Here is a 23,954-nt window from a genome sequence, read left to right on the forward strand (position 1 = left end):
AGGTAGTTTACGTTTCTGCAACACGACAGATATGTTCAGATTTGTTTCCACAAAACGTCCCAGAACACGTTTATGATCCAGCTGTTTGTGCCGACAGAACCAGGTGTTTTAATCCAAACTGTGATGTTTTCCTGAACCTGACCAGAGCACCAGCACAGTGATGTCACAACACGAGACTGAGAGTTGAACTTTTTATCTGTGGTTCTGCAAGAACTTACATTCACTCTGCTGATGGTGTTGAATCCTTTTATACACATTTTAATATTTTTCTTGTAAATCTTTGTTCTGAGATTGAGAATCCATCCGTCCACCTCAGTGTACATCATCCGTCTATATTCTGCCTATTAGACCTGTACTTATATAAAACCTGAAGACTTTTTAATATTTCTGTTTAATTAAACTATTCAGCTGTGAATTAATTACATCCTGATCTCCTCACACCTGGAAGCTGCTCAGTACAACCACCGTCTGATCTGCAGCCACTGAGCAGCTCCACTGGAGCGGTTGGGGTTACGTGCCTTGCTCAAGGGCACCTCAGTGGTGGTTCTGGGGGGGAAGCGAGTGCTGCCTTTCACTCTCCCGACCCAGATTTATCCTGCTGCTCTGGGAGTTTATTTGAATTTGCTTCTTTTTTTAAATAAAACACACAAAATAATCTAAGAAGCAGAATCTTTGGTGCTGAACATCCACTGACGGAAAGAAACAAGAAAACTGTTTTTAAAATGTTGATAAAATCATTTCTCATGTTATTGATTTGAGGAATAAACCTGGTTTTCTGAGAATAAGATGATTATTACTCGTTGCATCTCGTCTTCTCTGCACCACTTTGAATTTGTGATGCCAAAACTCAAAATGACAAAGAGACACAGAGATGATGATGTGAGTGTGGACGGGCCTGTGCGGGTCAGACACTGTCCACTGTACTGACACCACGCATGAACTTTAACTGGACTTCAGATCAGAACATCTTGACTTTGATATTTGAATTTATTTATTTTAGTTTTTTCTGATCAATCTTTAAATGCTTTAAATCATGAACCTGCTGTAACCTGCAGCAAAACGCACAGTCATGACAACTTTCTAATCTTTTCCTGTGTGATGTGACTGACTGACTGACTGACTGACTGACTGACTGACTGACTGACTGACTGACAGACACTGGTCAGTCTGTTAACCAGGTAATTCCACTATTTCACCAGACCATTGTCTGAGTTCACCTGTGTGTACAGCCACAGGTGAACTTTATCAGCATGACTCATTTATTTCTTTGTGATATTTGCAATAATGTTCGTTCCCGTCTCACCGACAGGAAACGTGAGCCAGGAGGGAAAGTTTAGACCTGTAATTGATTCCTGCAGCTCCAAACTTTACTCTTTTTACTTAATGTGTAATAAATAAAGTGACGTCATCAGAATCAGGCTGCTGTTCACTGTCATGTAATTATAGTTGAGTTGAGGGGACAACACTTTGATGCCCTCCAGTTGTTTTCAGGTGAGTCCCTCCCTGCACGCACCTGATTGGACCACAGCACCCATCCCCTGCTCTCATTGGCTGCTCCGCGTGCTCACCGTCGCCTCCAGGTAGCAGGTCCATACTTGAGCTCAGGTAAAACCCACCTGTGAGTCAGAACAGAGGAGAGGGAGCGCTGTGGGATTACTCCGTAGTTTTCAGCTCCAGTTAGAGTCAAAACTCTTTTATGTTCTTATAAAACACGAATTCACAACAAGAGTAATTTAAATTCATCATTTTAATGGCAGCGAGTGTTGGACTGGCCATGAACCCGCCGCACACCGACGAGAGGGCGGTGTTCACGCAGCTGAAGCCGGTGAGGATGTCGGGAGCGGACGGCGCTGAGGACACGTCCGTGTTTGAGGACGTCAAACCCGGGGTGAGAGTCTCCGCCGACCCGCTGAGGACGGCCGGGCTCCGGGTGAACCGGAGGTCCGGCCTGTCCGGGTGTTTTAATGCCTGCTGTGTCTTTACCTTCGGTGTCAGGTGTGAACACGGTGCTGCTGCAGCTGCTGCACTCAGATCAGACATGTCGGCTCTTTTTACTGTTTCAGTACCTGAGAGGAAGCAGCTCACCTGTGCAGGTTAAAGTCCTACAGACACCTGACATGTTAGAAAACGCAGGTAAAGTTCACCTGGTCTGTGTGTTTGGAGCAGCTCTGCAGGACAAATGATTCAAATCCAACTTTATTTGTACTTCTGTCATGTATGAAGACAGATTTACAAGATTTAGTGTCATTAGGCTGTTTTTAGGATTTTATTAGCACACACACACACACACACACACACACACACACAGTGCACTCACACTGATTGTATTGCTTTTAGATATGATATATAATTAATTATTTTTGGATGTGTGAAAACAAGTTCTCACAGTTGTTGGTTGTTTGGAGTGAGAATATAATGTATAGTGACGTTAACCCTGCTGGCCTGCTGATTATGTTGTTATTACATGAAGTGTAGCTCTGACACACGCATGCACACGTTTCCTGCTCGTTTCTATGATGATAACCAGCAGAAACTGTTCAGTCGTGAGATGTGATCACATGATGGAGGAGCAGCTTGACTTTTCTCCTGCGTCCATCATCACATTCCTCTGTAGATCCCTCAGTCAGAGAGAGTCGGTGGAAACCTGGTGCTCTGAAATGTGCCTGAACGAACAGGAAGTAAACTCGTGTCATGTTGTAGCAGGAGCCTGTGTGATGGTCGTGAATCTGTCATTAAAGGATCAACAACAGCTCACGACCGCTGCATTAAAGTTAGATGGCTGTGAATTGTTACGATGGTCCTGCGTGATCACAACAGAAACTGGACACCTCCATTACTGAGCTGAGTTTGGCCTCCTGCCAGGTGTTTGGTAAACAGGCGGCGGACCCCGCCACCTGAGGCTCAAGCCCACAGAGGGTGACTGGTTAAAGATCTGTTTTTCATGTTGGATATTCTCCTCGGGTGGTGTTGACGCTCGTGGACACCATGTCCTCTTCGTACCTGCATTCAGTCGCTCGACTTCTGCTGTTGATTTTTATGCAAACGTGGACTGAAGGCGGTCACGTGCTCACGCTGTCTTCAACTGACTTTACTGGCTTCATCAACTGGACCGAGAAGCTAAACGACATCTCCTCGCTGCAGTCAAACATTTCTATATTTCTGCATGTGTGTCCAGTTTGATTGCAGTCCTGTAGGCAGCGTCACTCACCTGTTTTCTTCTTTTGTCGAGTCGTTAGCTCTTGAAAATAACAATCCTGCCAGTGTGACAGTTGTAGGATTAAGTCTTTCTTTCCTCCGTCTCAACCGACAAGTTTTGTACAAATTCTGATCACGAAATATAATTTAATTATGTATTTCAGTTTTAAAATCAAGGAAAATAAACACAAGTGCTCAAATATTCAATCAGAAAGCTAAAAACAGGTTTAACAATAAGTCAATTCTGCAGCCGCCGCACGTTAGAGTTGTTTTCTTGAAGCTTTTCAATCGTCAACCAATTAAATTAATCTACGACAGTCGATTCATCAGTTCAACTCTGATATCAGCTCGTTATATGTGAATACTTTCTGGTTTCTTTCCTCCTGAACTGAAGATTTTTAAGGACGAAACACTGATCAACATCTTTCACCATTTTCTGACATTTTATAAACCAAACAGCTGATCAATAAATCAAGAAACAGATTAATGGACAGTGTAAATACATGAAGTGCAGTCGTCTGTCTGCAGAGTGATGTAGAGAAACACTGTGTACACTCTCATGCTGCAGATAAAAGTAGGTCACAGATACTGTCATAAACAGAGAATAAATATTTTATAGCCTTTAATTAACCGGTTTGAGTTCTTGTAGTTTCCACAATGTGATGCAGATGAAATCCTGAACACGAACAGCAGCACAAGAATTCAAGTCTTTGTCGTGTTTCCAGAAGAAAGTCGACTTAATTTCTTCACATTTTATTGTATTTTAACATAAAACAGCTCTGAGACAACGAGGTGTACGTCTCTGGTGTTGTTGTTGGAGACAAACAGTCCGACATGCAGCTCCTCTCCCGGTGGTTCTGGTTGTACCGTGCAGAGCTCGGTGTTATGCAAAACACGACTTTGTCAGGAACAAAGAAGTCGGGTTAAGTGAAATAGTTGCCCCCTCAGGCAAATGAATACCAATCGCAGCCTGCGAGGGTTTTACCTGACGAGCTCTTGATTCATCATTAGCACGTTTCTCCAACACATTCCTCACAGATCACAGCTCACGCTGTCTTCTGCTCTGTCATTTAGTTTTAAACGACCAGCTTCTCATTCAGGCAGCAGAAAGTGTTTAGAAAGAATCTGCTTCTTGTCTCTTTTCCCTTTCTGTCTTTCTCTCTGAGACGTGCCTTTATGTCTTTGTGTTGGTGTTTTTAAAGAGCATGTAACTGGGCTGCTGTCGTGACAGCAGTATGTTGCCCGACCTGTCTGAGCAGAGCCCGCATCTCCACAGGTCGCCTCGAGGCAGCGGGGAGGATGATAAAGGCCGACCTCATGAGAAAGTCACAGCAGCAGTGAAAGGCTGACGAGGCTCCTCCAGCACTCGTCACATGCAGCTCTTATTATGTGTATTAGTGTTTTAGAGGGTTACACCTTTTGAATGTTTCCACAGTTGTTTTTAGATGAGCTGAGGATGTTAAAGTCTTTGAAAGTCGAGTGAGATTAAATTTTGGACCCCACAGTGACATCATCACCTTTTTAGAAAGTTTTGGTGTCAGCAAACAGTTTCCTGTTTACACATCAAGCAGACCCAACATCAACTCTTCTTTTAGCTCTGTTTTGGGTCTCCACCAGCTCCCTGAAGCTAATATCTGAGTCTGTAGCTGCTGAATGCTTCACTTCTGTGTCTGCTGTTTGGTGCTGAGCAGGTTGTGTCATCGATCAGGTATCGGAACGTTTTACTGATAAAAGCTGCTGGAAATGAGGCCGAAATGACGCAAAACATGAGCTGAAAGATGCTAAAAAGGCAAAGTCAGTTGATAAAACTCTGCGACAACTCGTTTCACATTAAAAGTCTACGAGCTGTGATGCTTGTTTTAAGCGTAACTCTAAACATTTTGTGTTCGTGTGCAGCAGAGACACAGTTTCTTAAGGAATAAACTGCAGCAGGAGCTAGAAAATAAAATCCTCCTGCTGAGTTTGGAGATCGACAAGATTATTTAAAAGAATAAAGTTTCTTTATGTTTAATCTGTGGTGTCTCTGCACTGATCTTACATCACCTGCATGGATTGGATTTACTGATAAGATGCCTCGTCTGTTGCCATGTGACATTTCTCAGGAGGAATGTAGGCGGAAACATTCAATGACAAGAGAAGCGAGAGCTGCAACTGTTTTAACCTGATGATCGACCAAAAGATGAATATTTACTCCTCATCAACATGTTGTGGGATTGTTTTCATGTTGTTTCCTTAGTTTTGTGTCCTTTAGTTTAACTTTATCCTTTTACGTTCCTTCTGAAACAGATCAGGTATTAATCTGCTCACGTACCGGAGCAGTAATGGCAGAATAAGTCACTGATATGAAACCTATTTCCAGATTCTTTTGTCGTTATATCAGCGTTGGGTTTCCTGTCAGACTGAGCACAGACGACAGGAGAAGTTACAGAGTAACTTCACCACGTACACATCAAGAGTCACGCCTAATGATTCCTGAAGATCAATACTCAGATATGGTTTCACCTCTTGTTCTTACAGCCAGGGATCGGACCGGCACTCGTGATGTTTGACTTCATGTTTCTGATGTCACGTTACGAGCCGGCTGACCCTCTCTACTCGTGTCCTGTCACGTCAGTTGATTGTCGTACAGTCTTTGGTCTTTTTCAGCCCCTTGTTGTTGTTGTTTTCGTGCTGCTCAAATGGTTTTTGGTTTGACTAACGATTTGACTTCAGGTCAACACACGCAGCTGATTTGCATCAGAGCAAGTGTCTGCCGGCAGCTGGTCTCAGCCGCAGCATCCCGCTGAGTGCTGATGTGAGGAAAATGGACGCGTGTCCACTCATTTGAAACATTGATTTGGATTTGGGAAATTGTGTTCGAGGCAAAAGGAAAGTTCCAGCTTTTAATTTAGTGACTGTGTTGGTCTTTTCTCTGCAGGTATCAATGATTTGGTGCCATTAAACCCTTTGTGTTGATAACATCCTCTCTGAATGTTGTCAGGTTGCTGTATTTTTCATTATTTAATGTCAGAGACGCCGCAGACAGACACGCTTGACTCAGTTTGTTGACTTTTTACTTGTTGTTTCATTGACATTCAGTCCAAAATTCAGATGTGGTCAGAACAATAACTTTAACCAGGTTGTCTTGTATAACTCGACAAACAGACCTGTGTTGTTTTTCACTTTATTTCATTCTGTTCTGCATCCAGTTCAGACGCCGTTAATACCACAAATAAAGTTCATCGATAAAAACGATGAACATCAACAACATCACTTATATTTCCTTCAGTTTGTGCAGAATCATAAAACTGTGGCTGTATTATCTGATTTCTTCAGTATAGGGGTTTAGTTCAGCTGCATCACATCCACACAAAAACAAGTGTTCAATATATGATAAATGAGTTTAGAGATTCATCGTCTGATTCACGCTGTTCAGTTGTTTTGTCTGTGATGTCATCAGTACCCATCATGCCCGGCCGTGTTTCTGTATGAGACATCACACGCCGTCCGCAGACAGTCATCTCCTGCCTGTGGTCTGTAAACTCATCTGCTGAAGCTCCAAATCTCTGCTAATGACTCCGCTGTTTACCTCCAGCGTCTGGAAAAACAGAGAAAATCATTCAGGTGGATGAAAACAAAGAGGTGAAATCATTCTGTGGTGAGCGGAGACAATCGTAAACTAACGTCTCTAATCTGTCGTCCTCGAGTGCCACATTTTTCTTTATTCCAGTTCCTTGACATTTAAAAGCGTCCAGGACTGGAAACACCCCAGCAGTTACTGCAGGCTAAACTCGAGAAGGACCTTTTTTGTTTCTAGAACAAAGACTGACAGAAATAGGACCACACGTGACTCGGAGGTTATTGTTTGGTGAAATAGTTAACCTGATTTTCAGGATGTTTCAGTTCACTTCCAAAGAATTCAGCCACAAAATGATTTCTGTTTACCCAACGATAAAAAGACAAAGACGAATGTTTGAGACTGTGGTGGAGATGTTGGTTCATGTCACAGCTCACTGCTAATAATACAACTCAAACTGAAGAGTTCCTCTGGAAGGAAGTTTTCCCAGAAATCGTCTGTAAACGATTACTGTAAAACATGAAAACGCCCTTAAAGGAAGAGTCCACCCAAAAAGTAAAGTTCAGTCATTATCCCCTCAAATCTTCTCAGACTTCTTCCCAGAGGAGCTGAAGTGGATCGTGTCCAGTTAACTCGTCACCGTCTTATGAAGCCAAAACATTCGTCCTATCTGTGCCTCCATCAGAGGCCATAAAACTTCACCACGGTCTCAAAGGTCCGGGTTTTTTAACTCCGATGACCTCGTCATGATTTCTGCTCTGTTGATCCACAGCAAGTGAAGCCGGGCCCCGCCACTATCAGATCAAGTTTTTTTTATGGAGATCCAAAGGCGAATGGCCGCCGTTTCTCTGCATTCCTCAGAGCCATAAAGGAGAAGTGGTGCACAGACGTCTGTTTTTACAAGGAGCAGGAGCGTGTGATGAAGACGGTGCAGCTCGTAGCTCGGAGGCTTTTGGGTCGGAGGGAGCAGAGACGAGGTTTCAGGGCGGCTGTCATTGTTTCGTTTCTTTATTTATCCACCGGTTTTTCTCTTGATTGTCGCCAAGTGCTTCTCATGTGGGAAATGTTGCGTCTCTGTTAATAAACTAATCAAGGACTTTGGTTTAGACCTGCTCAGTTTGGAAAGAGTCACCAGATGACTTTTGTTGTGAACTGACGCTGTACAAATAAAGATTGATTGAATGAAATTCAGTGTGTTTTAAGACTAATTAAAAACCGTAGATGAGCTCTCTTCTCTTCCCCACAGTAGGCCCATTTAAATACAGATCTGTCCGTCAGTAACCATGGCAACAATGAAAGCTTCGACGCATTTAGGTCAGCCCCGAAATAATGTTTGCGATGAGCATTTTTATTTAGCAGGCGTCCTCATGAAACCTCGTTCTTCACTGAATCTCCCGGCACATTTCTTCATGACTAACAGGTTTGGTTCTGATGTGTGTTGATCGACCAGCTGATGTGACCCGGGGTTGGTTAGAAACATGAAATTGGTCAACAAACGGTTTTCTTCTGTGTCGGCATGAACAAGTAAAAATGTTTACGAAGATGCCAGTTGAACTTTAGTTTCTGGCTTCACACTGAGCAGAACTGCAACGATTAGTCGATCGCTGTTGATTTTCTTTTGTTTTAATCGTTTCACTTGTTTTTGCAGAAAAGACGTCAAACATTTGTTGGTTTCAGCTTCTTAAATGTGAGAATTTGTCATCTTTGGTTTTTGGACTGTTGGTTGGGCTAAAGAAGACATTTGATTACCTGACAATAATCATTAGCTGCTGCTTTGGCTGTGAACATCATGTCTGCTGCATTTTTTCCAGATTCGTGCTGTGGTGTGACAACAAAGTGCAGACGTTTCAGAATCATATCAGCTGCGCTCGACAATAACAAAACTGTGTCAGCAAAAGCAGAAAACATGTTTATTGTAGTGGATTAGTGTCTCACGCAAGCTCTGAGTCTCTGCAGGACAGTGAATGAATGTGACCTGTGATGACAGCGAAGCTCATGATGGAAACAACGTCTCAAACTGAGCTTGTAAACCGGAGCGCAGTGTAAAGTACTTTCTTTGTGTAGTAAATGTGGCTGAAACATCCGAAGGTCCTCTTTAAAGACGGATGTCACATTGGCCCAAAGTGTGGAAACTCCCACTCCGTCCCATAAACCTGAAGTAAACTGATAAGAGCCTGTTTGTTATCAGGCAGAAGGATTCATAGAGGAGCTGTTGTACATGTTCTCCAATTATTAACTGACAAAGTCTCGACCCGAAGACGCCAAATAAAACTGTACGCGGACATTTTAGATTTTACTTCATCGAATAGTTCGCTGTGAGGTCGCCGAGCCTCGACGGTCGTTAACATTCCTAATGAGGCACTTTTAAAAATATGTGCAGGACAAATACTCCAAATAAACACACACACACACGCACACACACACTGTCTTTGTGAAGCTGGCAGGTTTCCTGATAGCTGTTCAAATATAATCTGGAAATATGACTGACTTTCTCTTTGAAGTTTGGAGGAATGAGTCAGACTTTTCTGCAAGAACAAAGATTTTAATTTGTCTCTCTGCAGAGGAGGAACAGGAAGCACATGCTGATTTATGATATTAAAGTTTGTTGCCCATTTTAACTTTATTTTTCCAGAGGAGGTTTGCAGAGCATGTGTGCAAAGTGAGTGACTTAGAAATGTGTAAATTACAAAGTGTGGTGCAGTTAAACGTTAAGTAAGTCGATGTCTGCCTCAGATTCAGATTCAGGCTGCATGGAGACACAACAGTGAAGACATCCTTAAGATGTTTTGGTGAAATGCTTTTTGTTTTTAAGTAAACTGTCAAACTGGCATCCTCTCTCTCTCTCTGCAAAGTGTCATCTTCTTGAATGAAGAACTGTCATTGAGAGAGATGATGCATGCAGCAGAGTGACAGCAGGAGGGATCAGCAGCAGGCCAGCAGGGGACGAGGCCAAGGGCACCCGAGGGTACCAGCTGCCAGCAGCAGCAGCACAGAGTCTGTTTGTGTCCTGACCTGAAAGACACACCGGAGCCTCGGAGAGGAAACAGAGGGGCTGTTTTTGTTTTCTCCTCAGTAAATACCCCAGACTTTAATTTCACCAGCGCTCAGATTGCACTGATGACAGGGCGGAGCGAGTTCACCGGCGACAAGCGACGTCTATTAGCCCCTCGGGCACGACTGAGTAACCACACACAGACCAATGTACACAGAGACAGAGACAAACTACTGATCGAGTCATCATCGCAGCACCTTGTTTATGTAATATTTACACACATGAAGAAGTGACTGAGCACAGCAATAACCCTCCAAGTTGTGTGTGTGTGTGTGTGTGTGTGTGTGTGTGTGTGTGCGTGTGCGTGCGTGTGTGTGTGCGTGTGTTGGCACTCGAAGCAGCGCTGCAGAATAACAGTGTTGAAACCGGCGCTCTCTGCTGCTTTGTGCGACCTCGAACACATCAGCACCTCGTTAGGTCGTTTGTCCCAAATCAGCGGGTTCGGTCCTCGACTCGTCCGTTCACTCCGGTGTGTTCGCTGCAGGTTTCTGTTTCTAAACGGCTCCTACCGTTCAGCTCGGGCTAATGAAGAAAAGGTAGAATCTCAGTCTGGTGCTTCAGCGCTCAAAACGTATAGATTATGAAAATATAACATATTAATACTGTAAATGAATCACTCACCACAGTAAACCAGTGTTGACATGATAAGTGGATCTATTGACTGGATATTAAAGGATTCAAATTCTGGTAATTTGATCATTTGCTTCCTGTTTCCCACGCTAGTCCGTATAATACATACATATTTCTGTGTTTGCCTCCCGTCGTCCTCCTCGTTGTCACTGACGATCAGATTATAGTCTGACAGGTATATTAGTGCCTGACAGTGTTTAAGTTTCTCCTGTCTTTGTTTTGATGTGGCTTCTTCATGCATCAGATCACTTCATCAGCCACACCCATGGACTGAACGCTCGTGTGTGTGTGTGTTTGTTTGGGTGTGTAGTGTCGGTTAGTCACATGCATCTCTTTTTATCTGTGTATGTTTGTGCATGTACATTTTTTTGTTGCACATGCATTTAGATATAGTTTGTATGTCGGCTACTTCTTTTGTGTGTGTGTGTGTGTGTGTGTGTGTGTGTGTGTGTGTGTGTGTGTGTGCGTGTGTGTGGTCTCTGCAGGAGATTCTTTATGCGACGGCTCATGCACCTCTAAAGGAGCGACTGTCTGCTTCATAGACTCTGAATGCTAAACACACACACACACACACACACACACACACACACACACACACACACACACACCAGTTGATCAGGATTAAGACTCCCAACAAAAGAAAAATACCTGCAGTTTATTTTCTCCTGTCCGGTCCTGTTGCTGAAAAACGTCTCTGTGTTGGAACAAAAACACACATTTCCACGCCTCCATCACCTGCTACACAAATAAATCTGATCAGATTTCATTGACAGCTGCGTCTCCCCCGGCAACAAAAGCAAACACCAATAGCTGTCATCACATTTTGATTCTTATATTTTGTATAATTCAGTTTGGTGCGTGGAAACATCAGCTCACCGGAGACAACAGACACACAAACACATGAAAACACAAACACTGAAGCGTTTAGTTTGGCAGATAAACGTGTGTTTGTGTTGGACTGAAGCTGATTAACAACATAAGTTTTACAGCCTTGAAGTTGCTTTAACATGTTTTAAGAGGTTCACGTTTTACTGGCAGGTTTGAGTCATTTTAAATGTGAAAGTTTAAATCACTAAGTTAAGCTGGTTTTTTTCTGGTCTGTGGTATCGCCTCAGAGTGGTGCATCTGTCTCTATAAACCATCTATATGATAACATCACATCCTGCAGGTAGCTGCAACCAGATAGTGTGAAGCAGACAGGAAGGTCAGAATGAGGACTTAGAAACAACTGCAGTGGAGTCAAAGTGAAGAGGTCTTTCCCTTTTCTTTACTTTGGTCTATTAGCAGGGACAAGACTTTAGTATGAGAAGGATTCTGGTTTCTGTTCGTAGTCTGTGTAGTTTTGTCGATCACATGGGAGCCGTCTTTGGTTGCATGCAGGTAAACAGTCCGTGTTGAGAGCAAAAGAGCAGGAATTCAGTCTCAGAATCACCTGATGATGATTTAGCTTTTCTTATAAGCTTTTAAAATTGTATATATACATATACAGAACAGTGACGGGTGCACAGAAAAGGAAGTCCTGGCCTGGATATCCGTGAGGATTACCCTCCGATGCCCACAGAGGCTACGTCACTGTGAGACGAACGCCGTTGGTTTCTGAGATTGCTCGACTTGTACTGCGCTTTACGCTTCTTGTTGGTTTGGTCCCATTTTCTTCTCTTTATCCCAAATGAGATGGAAATGTGACGCGCTTCACTTCCTGTGTCCCAGTGGATTCTTCCTGGGAATGTTGTACATTCAGAGCTTTTAATAGCAAAATTAAAGGCCTTTAACTGTGTGGATATAAGGTTTTTTAAAGCTGCAAAACTCATGTATATGTGTATAAAATGTCATCGTCACCCAAGAGCATCAACACCAATCACCCTGACAGACTACAGGTTTTCATCCCGACCATACACAAAAACAGTTAAAGATCAATGATAATTACACGCAGCAGGTGCTAACTAGCCTGCAGGCTAAAGGAGTAACATTTGGATGTTGGTGAAATCCCTCTGCAGCTGTTCCTGGTTTGTCGGGGCAGCGAGCTCCGCTGGGAAACAGGATTGTGAGGCATGAAGGAGGGGAGGTTGGTGGAGGGATGGAGGAGGAAGCCCTGGTACCAACTTGTCTCCAACTTCTATCCTCTCTGAATAGTTCTCTGTTAACTCTCAGTTACATTTACATACATTTATTTATTTTGTCTTTATGAACTGAGGATTGGGTGGAACATGTCACAGCCACCTTATCTCCATCTGCAGCTCATTCATCTCACAAAATAATGACGGCAGTTAAACAAATACTCTTTTCATGTCGATGTTAAACAAATATGGCACCAAACAGAAGCTGCTGCTGCCGTGGATGTTTCTGCAGAGCTCTTAGTGTTGATCAATCGGTTGAATTTAAGGTGTTTTTACCCACAGATACGTCAAATCAAATCATATTTATTGTCATTTTCAAGTTTCCGTTTTGCTCCAATCAACAATAAAGAAATTACTATACGGAGAAAGTCAACAAAGAAGAATGTACCAAACTGCACTGTGTTGTCTAGACAGCTGGATCTGTGAGTTTAAACAGCAGCAGTCCTGGACACACCTCAGTGATCACGCTGTTGTCTTCACCTGTGACTGAGAACAGGTTCCTCCTCCTCTCTCGTTCAAACCTAAAGGTTTGGTCAACATATGGAAAATCACTGAGTGAAAAAGATGGAACAGGTTCTACAGAACAAGGTCCTGTTATTCACCCGGTCAGTCTTCTTTACATGTGTCAACCATCTCTGTCCTTTGTGTCTTCTCAGACTCAGCTGGAGTTGGACAAATATCTCCCTCAGGCCAGCAGTTCCCTCCTGAGTCTCCCAACCGACGCTGGTGACAAGAAGTACAGACGAGAGAGCGCCTCCGTGGTGGACGAGTACTTCTCCGATGACAAACCTTCGGTCCCTTACAGCGTCAACATCAATGTCATCCTCCCCAGCACCAACCACCTCCGCACAGGCCTCTACCGGACCAACACCAAGACCCTGACGCCGCAGCAGATTAAGACAGAGCCGGGGCTGGAGGTGCCCTGCTCCATCTCCACCAGCACCACCCAGGCCCTGCCGGACTTCACCTCCGTCTTCAGCGTGCCGCCTGTCATCAACAATGTCTTCATCAAACCAGACATGAGCTCTGGAGGAGTGAGCGTGTCTGCAGGCTCCCAGCAGCAGCAGCAGCCGAACCTGGACACAGAGCTGCACATCGGTCCCCCGGCGCCCCAGCAGCAGATCTACCACATGCCCATCACCAGCGGTGCCGACCTCACCATGACTCTGTCCCACAGCAGCCCGTCTGCACACGGCTCCACCGGCGGCAGGACCATGCTCAACCTCGGCGGCGTCGCAACAACAACCAACGGCACCTACATGCTGGCGGAGCACCACCTGCAGCAGCACCACCACCAGCACCACGGTTACTACCAGGCCTCTCCAATCAATGCCACCCATCACACAGCGCCCCACAGTCTGCCGCCCTCGCCCCCAAACTCTCAGCCAGGCAGCCCAGACGGGCAGGCAGAGCTGCTCAGCTTAGCACCACACGCTCCACCTCCGTACCAGCAGCGTCTGGGAGGGATCAAGGTGACGGGGTTATCTCCACACGCTCTGCTGATGACACACGGCCAGGGAGTCCTGACAGGTCCAAAATACAACAGGCGGAACAACCCCGAGCTGGAGAAGAGGAGGATCCACTTCTGTGACTACCCAGGTACGATAAAAGAATAATAATTTCCCATCGCACCATGTCAGCTGAAGCCAACAGCTGTTGCACTGTTTTTCTTTTGGTTAGCGGATTGATGGTAATCAGTCATAAGTTAAGTTAAAAGAGATGTGACACAGCAGTCCCGTCTTCAGACAGGTGATGATTGTATCCTGGTTTCAGTCTTGGTTTCAGAATCGTGACACCCTTTTAAATCACATTATTCTCAGAGTGTCAGGACGGATTGAAAAGAGGACAAAACAAGCTGACTTGCACTGAAATTAAGTTCAGTGGCAGCATCTTTTCTTTCACCTGCTGCAAACACCTTCCACTCTCTTCACGTGATCAGCCGCAGAATCACTTTGCACATTATAAGATGCCACAGCTCGAAGCAGCTTTCAGCGTGCAGCTGACGAGATGTGTGCGATGCAACCTGACGGCGAACCCGTCTCCTTAGATGACACATGTTGGCGATGCTACACTTTGCCTCTGCACAGGTTTCACTGATCATGAGTAGAGCGCCTCAGGCAATGTACAGAACAGTAGGCAATCTAATATCTGCTCAAATAAACCAAGAGTAAATATTGAAGAGCTACAACTGAACAGTGTCCTTCCATTCTTAACACTCAGTCAGCAGGTGGAGCTCTGCTGGACGTTACAACAGTTCGCTCCACAAATAACTAATGAAATCAAGTCCCGACGAGTTCGAATTTCTTTCTACCAGAGTCACTGTTGTGTCAGTACACAAAAGAACGAACGTAAATCTGTCAGTAAAGCTCTTCAGCCTCGTTTTGAAAAAAAAAGTAGCTTTTTCGCTGCATAAATTTTTCTTTAGGAATTTTAATTGTTTAAAAAGAGTGCCGTGAAGTTTTCTTGTAATGTTTAGGTCTACATGTTTTCCCGTCCAAAGAGCGCCAGGAAGTCCAGGAAGTCCAGGAACTGTCCTCCCTCTACATTTTTTTTATTTTTAGTTTGATATGGTCCATTTGTCCTGAGATAACCTTTCTGTCCACCTGGCTCATGAAGTTTTTCTGTGATTTTCTTTTCAGGCTGCACCAAAGTTTACACAAAGAGCTCTCATCTGAAGGCTCACCAACGGACGCACACAGGTAAGAAAACACTGGCTTTAAACACAAATGCTGATGTGACAGGAAATATTCAGCTCACAGATGTATTCACTGTTTCTGTCCAGCATCCATCCATCACAGTCTCACTCTGTCACCATCAGCTCAGAGTTCAGTTGGCTTCAGATTATTTATTTATCTGCTGCATATTTTGTCACATCGCCAGTTTCGATCCACCCTGTAACTCTAATAAAGAACACAATGAAAAGGAAACACAACATAAAGCAACATCGGTTTGCTCAAGAGTTTTTTGTTTTTTCTTCCTCCATGTTGAAACATGCTCGTACTCGTCCACCGAGCTTCCCCCGAGAGAGAGAACAAAGAAGGGAGGGAGGAGGGGAGGATGAAGGAAAGAGGAAAAAATAGAGGGAAGACACGCAGTTAAACGAAGGCCAAACCAGTTACTCCTGCTTTTCAGTCCCCTTTCAGGAGGATGGAGGAGGAGGAAGGTGGAGGGTTTGCAGAATGGTGGGGGGGGTTTCAGTGTGTTTCCCCTCTGTAAGGTGACACCTGTGGACTCGTAGCAGCCTCAGACCCGACGTTTGGAGATTTACTCATGCGATAAAACGCTGCAGAGCTCCTCCGGTGTGACAACAGTGACGGAGAGAAAAGAGCGAACACGTGAACGAACGAGTAAATAGAAACAGAGCTCTCTCTGTGGTCATAAAGAGATAAGATGAAAGTTTATGGAGGCCGGTGGGGAAGTTGGGTCGTTGCAGCAGCAGGATGCAGAAAGACAAATACACTGTAAATTATGCAGTGAGAAGAGTAAACAACACAATACAATAAGGCAGTGAGAGGAGAGAAATTATACCAGGATGTCAGCTGTGTGAGAGAGAGAATAAATGTTCCTGCAAACCACGGATATGTTGCTCATGGTTAGATTTAGGAACAAAATCCAGTTTGTTAGCATGAGGAAAACATTGTGTTTTGGCTTAAAATACCTGCTTCTGTCTCCACAAACACGGCTGGAAACATCCTGATAACTCATCACAAATATCTGGTTTTGTTGCCACATGTCTCAGTAAAAATATCCAGTGGGTTCAAACTCACAAATGCTGAAACACAGTCTTGAACAGTGGTGTCTGGCTTGGCTGCCTTTTTGCCTTGCTACCACCATCCGTTTCATCTCCGAACATGATTGCGGCTCATATACATTTAATGTGAACATGAAAAATTTGGATGTGGTATGTATGACATTTACAGATTTTAATGTATCCACGGTTTGCAGGAACATGAAATGCTACCTTTTATTCTGGAGGCTGGGCGGATGTTAGCATGTTTCAGTCATCAGCTTCTCCTTGATGAAAGCCGCAGACACTCCGGTTCCGGTTCTTTGGTGAAAGTCCCAGATCACGAAACCGAAACGTGTCGCAACATGTCCAGTTTGTATGAAGACAAAACGATCTGATTTTACTCATGCTGGTCAGTTATGAGTTGATAGACGAGCTTTACTTTACAAAACCAGGCTTGTTGAGTCTTGCTTCACATTCAGTTTCATGGTGACTCACAAGTCAGAAATGTTGAGCTGACTGTTGAACTGAACTGCAGGGATGATCCAGCAAATCAGGCAAAATTAAAACCTTAACGACAGTGTGGGCGTGAACTAGATCTCATTATTGTGTTTCTCTTTAGAAATCCCACACATATTGTGATTTTGGTGAGTATTTGTCTCCCGTCCAAACTGATTCATTTCCTGACCATGGAGTTCCTCAAGGCTCTTTCCTTGGTCCCCTTTTTATTTTGTGTTTTTGTGCCTTCTCCAGGGTAAATCGTCCCAAGGTCCTCTTCTTCTTTTTTTCACCGTTGTAGTTAACATGCGGCTCAATGTACTGGTGAACTTCTGATGTGAAGACTTGATCATTTCTGGCTAATCAAATTTTAGATAAAGAAAGAAAACAAAAATTTGTTCTGCTCACTGACTTCTGACGTCTTACACGTCTGTATCTGTCTGACTCGAGTCGCCACACTTCCACAGATTTGATTGGCTGCTGACATGACGTGAGATTGGTCTGTGAGTTTCCTGAGCCGCTGTGCAGTAAAAGCTCAACACGCTGCACCGGCAATCCTCAGATCGCCTCCTGATTAAAGTAGTCCGGCCTGTTTGCATCACCTGTAAATGCTTTCTAAATGTAGGTCGTTTTTATTTTCACTCTCTGACTTGTAGAGTTATTCATGCGTTATCTTCTCCAGGATTGATTAATGTGGCTCTCTGTTTGCCTACTTGAGTGGTGAAGCCTGTTCACACCTTCAACTTATACAGACCTCTGCAGCCAGTCTCCTACACACTGCAAACATGAGAGATAACATGAGCTGCATTACATTGGCTCTCAGTTGATTCTCAATACCTGTCTGCAGGTAATAATTATTAATTCTGTTATTATTCCTCACGTAGATGCTTAACATAGATTTCTTGCAGCCGTGTTCACATTCGACGGACAGTAAGTCAATATTTAATTTAACAACTAATCAGTTGGTTTTCATGATGACAGAAAACAGAAAAACGAAACCGTCCGAGAGCCAAGCTCATACTGACATTTCTTATTTGGTCAGACCAACAGTCCAAAAGTCTTAAAAAAAATAAAATCCTCACACTTAAGAAGCTGAAACCACCATTTTTGCTCATTGCCACTCTCGTGTGTGTCTATCTGTGCATTTCTATACCTCCATGTCATCATCATTGGATACAACAGTAATTATCTACATGTTGCATCAACTCTCGTGTCGGCTGAGAATCTTTAATGTGCTGAAACGTCCTCCGTGAGTTATGTCTGTTTCAGTTCACTGGAAATGAGATGTGACCTTTTTTTTCCCTCCAGGCGATGTGTGTGTGTGTGTGTGTGTGTGTGTGTGTGTGTGTGTGTGTGTGTGTGTGTGTGTGTGTGTGTGTGTCAGTAAGGATCCTTCTCATTTTCTTGCGACCTACTTTTCAAAGCTTTATCTGCTCTAATCACCATAATAAAAGGAGCCAAGGTTTTCATTTAGAAATCCTGCTGACTGCAAAGATTAGTTAACGTAGCAGGTGATTAGCTGCTGCTGTTGTTGTAGATGCTGTCTGTCAGGACCGAGTGTGGAGTTGCTTCATGGAGGATTTGAAAACCTTTTTGTGTTGAGCTTCTCTTCAAGCCCTGAGTTTCTGCAGGTTGCTGTGGTTTTTCCTCCCACAGGTCAGAATCTGGCAGGTTAGCACAACAAACTCTAAATTGGCCTTTATGATCAGAGTCTGGTGTGTTTCCTGCAGCCCACACAGTGCAGGCTGGCTCATGCCTGATGCATGAGACACCGGTTCAGTCGTGTTACGGACCTCTTCAGATCAGCCTCATTAGCTCCACTCGTCTTCACATTCGACCAAATATTTGGGAGTTTTGGTGAAACTGTTATCTGCAGGCGAACAGGCTGAACAGGATGGCAGAGCGGCCATCGCTGTTACATAACGACACGTGGTGGAATGTACTTTTACTTAAGTACTTTTACTTTGACATTTAATGCCACTACTTCAACTTCACTACATTTCAAAGAGAAAAAAAAAAATCAAACATTGTCTGGTTCCAGCTTGTGAAACGTGAGGATTCACTGCTTTTTTACAGTTTTTTTGACATTTTATAAACTGAGTGATTAATAGATTTAAGGATGTCACAATATCAGATTTACAATAACTATATTATCATAATATCTATAGAAATTTTGGGGAAAAAATACTAGCTATCAAATTCAGTCTTTAACCTTGTTTACTGAGTGTTTCGTCTGTTAAATACGAGTGCAGCGAGGCAGAGAGAGAGTCTGTGACCACAACTGTAAATATAATTGTACAAAAACAACAATTACCATCAACATTTTTAATGAAAAGGCAACCAGATGAAGTCATAAACAAAAGATGCACAAGGACAAATGTTCGCTGGATTATTCTGATGATTATCACGATATTGCGACAGCCCTGGATGAACTAATCGAAAATGAAAATAACAGTCGTGTAAAAACAAACAGATGAATAAACAAATAACATATAATAAATCAATGTATGATAATATAACTGTCTGCATTTAACTGTTGATACTTTAAGTGTATTTTGCTGATAATACTTTTATCTTTAAGTACACAAATGTGACGGAGCAGTCAGGTTGTCGGTTTGAATCCTTGTAGCAGCTTCGATGATGAGCAGCCGTGTTGATGTTCATGTTGTTGGAGAGAGCGTCTCTATCTTTGGTCACAACAACCCGGCCCTCCCTCTGGTCCGGGGGGTCCAGCCTTGACCGTGGCCTCAGCAGCCGTTTGAACTCTGCACATTGACTTTTGTAGTAATTGTGTTAGTACGTGTGTGTGTGTGTGTGTGTGTGTGTGTGTGTGTGTGTGTGTGTGTGTGTGTGTGTGTACGTGTGTGTGTTATCAGCCTGATTAGGGAACCCTCCAGCCCTCTTCACAAACACTCAGCGATAAAGCTGAGAGGTCCACAAAGAGTTTATGGGCGTCCTGCAGAGAGAAGTGTTTGTTCTTTGACTCAGTAAAACCCGGAAGAGCCCGTTTAAAAGTGTCGTTAACACACTGCTGAGGTTTCATACCGGACTGTGTGTACGTGCTTCAGGCATGAATGTCAGAAAGGCTTTGTGTCTTTTGGAAGTTTTTATATTTTTCCAATCATATTATTATATAATCGCAGGAGGAGTTATTACGTTTTCATGCAGCAGGTTCAGCATGTCAGAGCAGCGTTGTCTCGAGGTTTGAGATTCAGGTGGCCGTTTTGTTTTTCAACTAAAGAAGCTCATTTTCTCATCACTTTCTCATCATTATCACCACATCTGTGTACAAATAGTTGATAAAGTCAGAGCAGATAATAAATAAAGAACAGCGAAAAAAGCTTAAAGACATAACTAGTTGAAGACGTCCACTGAGGACCCACCTGCTCCGTCTGAGCCTTATAATAGTCGGGAAAACACCGTCAGAGGCTTCCAGCCTCCTATAGAGTAAATATATACGTTCCTCTGACAGCAGCCGGCAACAAAAGCTTTCTGTGTCCCGGAGTGACGGATGATGTTGCTGTTAAACTGCCTGTACACTCTGAGTGTGTACAAGAGAGTGTGTGTTTGCCGATTGTGGTTTATGATGTTTATTATGTATTCATACATGCACTTATTAATGTGTGTGTGTGTGCGTGTGTGTGTGTGTGTGTGTGTGTGTGAGTAGATGTATGTTTGCTCATTTCTAATCAGCCACCTGATCAAACAGTTTGTGTCTGTGGTGAATAAATGCCTCAGAACTTTAAACTTCCAACTCGTCAAATACTGACGCGCTGGGTTTCTTAGACGGGTCGGCCACAATCCCAAAAATCTACTTTTCTTACATTTAATAAATATATTTTTTATTCCAGGTTAGTAAAAGTTAGATTTTTATTATATACATGTGATGTTGGACACTTTTGTGAAAGTATTTTAGTCAGTTTTGACAAAAAGTTCAATTTTTTTTTTTTTACTATGTCGCAACTCAGGATACAACGATTGTAGATTTTGAGAATTATAGTATTTTATATATAAAAAACAACAACACATTTTATTCAGAGGTTGTTTCTTGTGTGTTCCCACAACATTTCTACAAGTAACTGAATAATACAGTACAAAATAGTCAACAAACAGTCGGGTCAGTGTTAGGCTGAAATGAAATTGTAAAAAGTGAGAAAATCTTCTGCTGAGCATTAAAATGATGCGATGCTCCTTTTTCCTGCTTTGTTGCTGTTAGTTTACATTAAACCAGAATCTTTACTCACCACTAATACAACAAACCAAACTGCCTCTGGTTTCAGAGTGAGAGCAGTAATACGTATTGTAGCCGAGCTTCAGATATAAAACTGTGATTAGTAGTTAAAACATTGAAGAAGTTCAGTCTGAGGCGGTCAGACGCTTCATGAGGATCCACACTGAGCATAAAAAGATGGTTTTCAGAGAGGACGCTGGTGTTAACGGACACACGAGTGCTGCTTCAGTTAGCGTTGATGAACGCCTCACTGCTGCTTCACACTAAATCAAAGCACGTTTAGATGGATGGAGCTTTTCACCTTCTGGCAGCTCGTTGAGGAATATCTCTGTTTGTTCTGTGTCATGTGTCGTATTTCACCGGCCTGTTTGCTAACTCGAGGGATAATGGTCTCAGAGAGGCGGCTGTGCTTTTGACCCCGACAGCGCAGCTATAGAGCAAAACCAAACACACCTGCGGCTCGAGAGCCTCCACCTTTCATACGGAGACATTTGTAGTCGGCCTCGGCACACACATCAAGAGCAGGTCACTCCAGGAGCAGGATATACGAGGCTCTGGTGTGGCGCTGGAGTAAAGGGGGTTGTATTGTTTCTGTGTGAATGTGTAAAACTCTCAGAAACACACGATCGTAATCTTTCTGTTAATCCTTATTTTTCTGTTCTCCTGTCACCTGTCACCTCTGTGCTCTTTGGACCACGTAGCTCTGCTAATAGCTGTCACTCAGTGATTGATGGTCAATAGTAGAAGTTATCTAATCAGCACTAACGGGGCCCACGCTGGTAATGAGCAGTTGATGACCCCGAACAGCCAAAGACAGTCAGCCTCCCTCCTCCCGGCTGATAGCAGAGTTTCCTGCAGGATTTTCAGTCAAGGACGCGACTTAGAAAGAAGATTTTGTGGCATTAAAAGAAATAAAATGAGGATTAATTTTAGTCCTTGTTGGAAAAAAACGACGATCCAGAACATTTTCTTCTTGAGGAATCTGACTGTTATCGTCTCGTCTGTTTGCCTCTCATCGATTCTCAGACATTAATTTCCCCTCGACTATGACAGATGACATTATTTTCCCGCTGTGTGCGTAGCAGCCTCTGTGTTGATGATTAGCTCGCTGTGTGGCAATAACACAGAAATGTCAATGTTTGGGTGGGGAGGAGATTTACTGCACGTTATTCTTCAGTTCTTTTACACGTTCTCTCTTTTCATACCTGCGTATCCAGAACTACATTATGATTATATAACAACGAGATATCAGAAAAGTAGAAAGTACAAAGAGTTGGACTGATATTCTGTTATATTTACTTTTATTGGACGATATGTTGTCCTAGAAATAATTGCGATAAAGATTATTATTGTCATTTTGACACCATTTTATGCCACTGATATAATGATTACATGATAATAATAATAACAATAAGGTTCTCTGTTCATTCAAGTGAAGACATGAAAATCCCTGTCTATTGTCTCTCTGATGATGATACTTTCATATTATTTTAAGTTTAACAAACATTTGTAATTGTTGTTTGTTTCTGTTCAACGGCAAAATCTCAAATCTTCCATAGAAGCGCAGTCTTCAGCTCTCACTCGACTGTTACCATGAAATGACAAAAAGAAATATAAAGCGTTAACTCGGATGAAATAAAGTTTAAAGTCTTAAGAAACTAATTTTAATGGCTAATCAATAGAAACAGACATGGTGTTCGCTTGCACAGCTGGATAAATAATTGTTTGGCTCAGCGACCAGCAGCAGAACTGAACTCTGACTGAATGAATTCAGGAAATCAACATTATAAAACAGATTAAAAATATTTCTAAAAATGTCATATTATAGTTGTTATAATATGTTCTGAACACTGCTGACATCCCGTCCTCGTCTGTGTCCTGCAGGTGAGAAGCCGTACCGCTGCACGTGGGAGAACTGCGACTGGCGCTTCGCCCGATCGGACGAGCTGACCCGACACTACCGGAAACACACCGGAGCCAAACCCTTCAAGTGCGTCGCCTGCAGCCGCTGCTTCTCCCGCTCCGATCACCTGGCCCTGCACATGAAGCGCCACCAGAACTAACCCGGACAAGACCTGTACATACCAACACACACACACCACACACACACAGACACACACAGACAGAGCAGTGTCCAGACATGACACCCAGCTGATCCAGGAACAGAACTGTGAACAGATACAGAACCAAAATCATCTGAGATTCCCTCTGTGAAAACCTTTGACTCTCGTATGACGACAACATGAAACTAGAATCTTGATCCTGGCTTCATCCAACATTTGCAAATTACTAACATTTTTTGCCTCAATTTCAACATAAAATTCAACTTGTAATACAAAAAACATAAATGTATTGACTAGTTATATCTGCCTGTAGTGTCTCTTCTCTGTTACCAGTTTCTTATAGAGGCAGGAAAAGTATTTCCAGACCATTGCAAACAGAACTTTAGCATCATTCAAAGTTGCTCCAGGTTCTCGTTTTCTCCTCTCTGACATGAAACCGGTCGTCTGCTCTCAGTCGACGGTGCTTGCTGAAGTCTTAACGGCAGATGAACGAACGACCGGGACTCAGAGGTGATTTTGGTGTCTGTCGTCGTCACTGAACACAAAACACACTCACACACACTCGACATGACATGAACTGTATCGTCAGCCTCCTGTGAAGCATTTAGGACTTCTGATTTCATCCTGGAAATACTTCCTTCTGCTGCCATCACCATCACCATCATCACTATCATCATCACCATCACCATCATCACTATCATCATCATCATCATCACCATCATCACCATCACCATCATCACCATCATCACTATCACCATCATCACCATCATCACCATCACCATCATCACCATCATCACCATCATCATCATCACCATCACCATCATCATCATCACTATCACCATCACTATCATCATCATCATCATCACTGTCTTTTATCATTTTGAG

The 23,954-nt window shown here is 43.2% G+C and overlaps 1 protein-coding gene across 1 annotated transcript; it reads left to right on the forward strand.

The window, feature by feature from the left end:
- The first annotated feature begins 1,625 nt into the window (after positions 1-1,625).
- On the forward strand, positions 1,626-23,954 carry klf5l (Kruppel like factor 5 like). Its single transcript, XM_073479767.1, has 4 exons — positions 1,626-1,888; positions 13,207-14,149; positions 15,190-15,249; positions 22,891-23,954. Exons 1-4 carry the CDS (start codon positions 1,751-1,753, stop codon positions 23,067-23,069), a joined length of 1,320 nt encoding a protein of 439 aa, XP_073335868.1. The 5' UTR covers positions 1,626-1,750; the 3' UTR covers positions 23,070-23,954.

The sequence above is a fragment of the Pagrus major genome, chromosome 13 (genome assembly GCF_040436345.1).
Source record: "Pagrus major chromosome 13, Pma_NU_1.0".
Taxonomy (NCBI): domain Eukaryota; kingdom Metazoa; phylum Chordata; class Actinopteri; order Spariformes; family Sparidae; genus Pagrus; species Pagrus major.